This window comes from Myotis davidii, unplaced genomic scaffold, assembly GCF_000327345.1.
Source record: "Myotis davidii unplaced genomic scaffold, ASM32734v1 scaffold265, whole genome shotgun sequence".
Lineage (NCBI taxonomy): Eukaryota > Metazoa > Chordata > Mammalia > Chiroptera > Vespertilionidae > Myotis > Myotis davidii.
In genome coordinates this window covers 4,000,248-4,005,415 of record NW_006296627.1, presented here as the reverse complement: position 1 = coordinate 4,005,415, position 5,168 = coordinate 4,000,248, and the positions used below count along the sequence as shown (strand labels likewise).

At 46.6% G+C, this 5,168-nt stretch overlaps 1 protein-coding gene across 1 annotated transcript in view; it reads left to right on the top strand.

Moving 5' to 3' along the window:
- The window catches only part of AMBRA1 (autophagy/beclin-1 regulator 1), a 136,084-nt gene that overhangs the window by 116,685 nt on the left and 14,231 nt on the right, over positions 1-5,168 (top strand). Inside the window, 1 exon segment of the mRNA XM_015569478.1 lies at positions 1,363-1,502. Within this exon segment, the coding sequence (XP_015424964.1) occupies positions 1,363-1,502 (140 nt within the window).

Genomic DNA, 5,168 nt, shown 5'->3' with positions numbered 1-5,168 from the left:
AAACCTGAGGAGGTTTAAAGGGAGAAACACCATATTGACTAAAATTCCAGTTGCGGATTCTCTACTTCATGTCATTTTCAAAAGCCCTGACAACCTTTTCTTGAAGTCCCAGATGTAGGTCCCTGGTAATAATAATAACACCATTTATAAGATTGCATCATGCCAGGCATTTTCTGTACATCTTTTTTTTCCCCCCCAATCTCTCCAATTATTTGAATGTTGGTGCTCTTTTTAAACTGAAATCTGGAAAAGTTGTGGTGCAGTGACATTAGGACTCAAACCCAGGTCTTTCAAATTCTGAAATCAACGTCCTTCGTCTTCCACAGCCCTACCCTATCTGACTAACATCGTGTAGACCAGTGAACAAAGAGACTGGAGGCTTTCTTTCACCTTCAGCTCAAACCCTAGCCATAGCTGAGCTGCCCCTGGGAAAACAGTAGCTTTGGAAAGATGCAGGCTGTTGAAAGGATACGCTCTTTCTTTGAGGAATGGAAATAAACTATTTAATGGTGATTTGCATAAGGTAGAAAGAAATCATGTAACTGTGTGTTCAAGATTCCCCTCTGCCCTACGTTCTACACCTTATTGCACCTTTAAACATTGCTTTTATTTAGATGAATTCATAGTGTTCTCGCCCTAGCCAGTTTTGCTCAGGGGATAGAGCGTCGGACTGCGGACTGAAGGGTCCCAGGTTCGATTCCAGTCAAGGGCACATGCCTGGGTTGCAGGCTCAATCCCCAGTAGGGGGCGTGCAGGAGTTAGCCAATCAGTGATTCTCTCAACATTGATGTTTCTATTTCTCCCTCTCCCTTCCTCTCTGAAATAAAAAAATATTTTTAAAAAAGAAGAGAAAAAAGAAACTGCATTCTTAAAAAAAAAAGAATATTCTCCAATGTTATCCTCCCTCCCCATTCCCTTCAATTTCCCATTGCTGTGCGAGACTGTGATTTCCATGGTCATAGGACCACCAGTTGAGCTTGACTCTTGCTGGTTTATCTGGTCAGAGGACAGTTGGGGGCTGTGCTTCCAGGTGAGCTGAGCTCTGAGTGGGGCTTTCCAGGGAGTTGCCTTAAAACAGTGATGTGAGCGGTGCTACATGGCTGTAAGGAAAGCACACGCTTGCCCCTGTTATTTCTTGAAAGAGTCCTAGCCCTCTCATCCCCTCTGCTACCCCAAGTTCTCAAATTTGTGGTAGGAGTCACCCATTCCCAGCCTAACCATCTCCTTTCCTCCCTGTACTTAGCTTGCTTCAGGCCATAGAAGGGACTTTGTTTCTCCCTGGATTTTGTTATTCTTAATAACAAATTGTTTCTCCTCTCATTCTCTTTTCTTCCCTCTTTCTCCCCCGCCCTTTCCCCCCAGAGAGTTTTCAACGTCCTTTATCCCATGCCTGCTGACCAGCGGAGACATGTCAGCATCAACTCTGCCCGCTGGCTGCCTGAGCCTGGGCTCGGCCTGGCCTATGGCACCAACAAGGGAGACCTGGTGATCTGCCGACCAGAGTGAGTGGTTCAGGGGCTGGTGGGGTGGACGTGGAGGGGTCATCTGGGCTGGGGGCTGGAATAATCAGCATTCACCTATGGATGTAGCTGGTGAGGGGGGTCTTTTAGAGGAGAAATCTAAATTCTGCTAGAGCCGGCCTCGTTCTCATTGTCACTCCTTAAAAGGTCCTTTTCACTCAACAGATGGTAGGGTTAGCTCTCCATTTCAGAAATCTTCAAAAGACTGGTTTAGTTATTTTGTCTCTTAAATCTAAAGCAGTATGTTTTGTTTGTTTTCCCTTGTTCTCCAGTTCTCTAGTGATAATAAAAGTTCTCTGCGGTCAAAAGCATAGATATCAAATATTCTTTTCTAAAACCTTTTTGAAATAGTCAATAGGTAATCTTAGGTATGTGTAAAATGCCTTAGAAATGAACTTAAGAAATAAAGTTGGGAATAAGATGTTGTTAAAGCCCTAATTTTTAATATATTTTTATTGATTTTAGAGAGGAAGAGAGAAAGAGAAACATCAGTGATAAAAGAGAATCACTGATTGGCTACCTCCCGCACCCCCACACTGGAGATTGAACCCGAGACCCTTCAGTCCACAGACTGGCGCTCTTTCCACTGAGCCAAACTGGCTAGGGCTAAAGCCCTAATTTGTCAAGCCACTGATCTCTAACCACCTGGCTCTGTGTCCTGCCTGTTTTCCTTTCTGCTGGAGGCTCTGGCTCATAATAGAAAAGGCAGATTGAAAAGCGCCATTTAAAAATTGAAATGGCCCTGACCTGTGTTCTCAGTGGTTGGAGCATCATCCCACACACTGTCTCAGATTCCTGATCAAGAGCATGTACCTGGGTTGCAGGTTCCATCCCTGGTACGGGTCGGGGCACATGTGGGAGGCAACCAATCACTATGTCTCTCTCACATTGATGTTTCTCTCTCTGCCCTATCCCCTCCTCCCTCCCTCCCTTCCATCCTCTCTAAAAATCAATGGAAAAAATATCCTTGGATGAGGATTAACAACAAAAATCGAAATGATTATTATCTGGTCTTGGAATGGGGGGTAGGAGGGGACACCAACCAAAGCATTTCTGTGTTCAGTCCTGATGACACTCCTTCCCCTTCCTTGGGCTTTTTGGAGGATAGAGGTCTATTTAGGCAGGACCCTGGGAGTCAGCCAGGTCTGTCATCAATTTTCATACCCATCCAGGTGTGGAGTGTGAAGCTCTGTGCTTCATTGGAGATCAAGCTGACTGCAGTGTGGGCCGCTGCAGGTTCCAGCTGAGTAAATACCACTCCTGCTCCAGGCCGTCCTAAGGCTGCCTTTCACTAAGTATAGTCTCCATAGGTGTACTACAGATCGCAGAGCACATGGGACTGTCTGCTAGGGTCTCTGGGAGTGTCCATGATGTCTTTTGCGAGGGCCCTTGATGATTTTTCCAGGGTCTGTATTCGGGTCAGTTCTTATAGCCTGGTGATTGAACCCTTAATTGAGCTAGATTGTTGGTCCAGGAGAAAGAAAACTTGGTTCTAAGGGCAGCTCATTCCATTTGGAATTTTCAGGGCTCCTCTGAAGGAGAGCTGCTGCCCAGCCAGCATGGCTCAGTGGTTGAGCATTGACCTATGAAACAGGAGGTCACGGTTCGATTCCTGGTCAGGGCACATGCCTGGGTTTCAGACCTCCTCCCTAGTAGAGGGCATGCAGGAATCAGCCAGTTGAGGATTCTCCTTCTCCCTTCCTCTCTAAAATCAATAAAAATATACTTAAAGAAAAAAGAAAGAGAGAGGCTGCTGTCTGACCCTGACCTGGTCAAGCTGCTCTTGGAGCTGGCCGTGCTCCCCTCGGGCTCTGTGTCCAGAGAGCCCCTTCCACGAGCTCCTGTGCCTTTCCGGAGCCCAGCCTGCCTGTCAGGACTGTGCCACCGTCAGCCTAGGCGCTGGGTCTGTTTCTTTCTGCCCTCACCTTGGCTGCCCATAGTCCCAGGATCTGTCTGCCCTGAAATATTTATTTTTCCCAAAGTACATGAGTCTGATTATCTTCTATCTTCCTCTTTTCTTCGGAATTCATAGGCATGTTTTTCAAAACGGCCCAGAATTCTGGACTTAATTTTACTCTTACGAACACGGTAGTTACAGGCCTTTCTTTCCCTCTTTCTCCAAGACATCCTTCCTCAGCGTTGTTGTCTTCTCTCTGGATTCACCACTAACCTTCCTCCCAGCCAGGCTCCCAGCCCCCACCCCTTGTAGACGTGATCTGCTCTTACAGAAGAATCTCTACCTCCAGTTAGCCGTGGCCCCCGAAGACTCTGATGTCTGAAACCCCAGCCCACGTACTTGGTGTGAGTCATAGACACCTCAGGGAAGCATGAAGCTGGCTTTGGCCTATCTTTCCTCACCATATGTCGTCTTTGGCAGCCAGAGCCTCAGCAGGCCAAAGCCATCTTGGACTGCTTGGGGAGCTCTCTTACCACCAGGAAGTGAAGCCTCTTTTATGAGCAGGGTGGCACCAGCATTTGACACAGGAAACAGCATCCCATCACAAATGAAGTCATGTTGGGCTGAGAGAGCTACCTTAGCCGGCCTATTTCAGTGTTGCTTTTTTCCTGATTTCTTGGGTCGTGTTGGCATATGCCCCAAACCTTAGGGCTGGACATTAGGGTACATGTATATTAATACGGACGGACTTTGTCCTAAGTCACTCAAAGCTTCTCCAGTTCTAAGTCTGTGTGGTTGGTTTGCTTCAGGCAGGGAAGACTGAACAGTATTCAGGTAAGGTTTACCCAAGGCCTTCCAAAAGATCAGTGAAGGAATTGGGCTTCCTAACTTTCCAGTCCAGAGCTCTTATCCTATAGCTGGTTTTTAACCTTTTTACAATAAAAAATTCCTTTAAAATTCTGATAAACCCTGGCTGGTATGTTTAAATCGTTAGAGTGTTGGCCTATCCATCGAAGGGTTGCAGGTTCGATCCCCATATCCAGTTGGGGTGTGTGCAGGAGGCAATCAGTTGATGTGTCTCTCTTGCATCATTGTTTTTCTCTCTCTCTCTCCCTTTCTCTCCCCACCCCCACCCCACTCTCTCCGAAAATCAGTGGAAAAAATATCCTCAGATAAGGATTAACAAAAAAAAATTTTTTTACTGAATAAATAAAATAAAATTCTGATTAAAAGCCATGCACTCTCTTCCACAGAAAAACATACTAAAAGAACACTCATGTAACTTTGTAACTCTCTTAAGACCTCAGGGAAAGAATGCAGCTCTGGATGGGGTTGATGATAAGCAGGTCGTGTGAGTGATACGGAGAGGGCAGTCTCTCTCTGTTGTCACTATGGCTGGTCTCTGGCCTAGAATGAGGAGAACAAAGACAAATGAGAATGTAGGAGCTCAGGGCTGTCGTCTCTTTACAAGGTTGCTGCCTGTCCTTGTGTGATGCAGCTCCCTGGCACACCCGTTCCCAAGGGCACAGGATCCAGCCAGCCAGCTGGGCTAAGATTACAGCCCTCCCTCCAAAACAGGTGGTTTCTGTCTTTGTCCCAGGCACAGGCAGCTGCACCTCATTTTGTGCTCTCAAGTATACTCTTGATTTCTCCTTCATTGTCTTAGCCTCAGTGCTCTCTCCAAGCACAAAGACGGGTCACAAGCTCCTTGGGCATCTCTTGGTACTGACACTCCCTCTGACAGTAGAAAA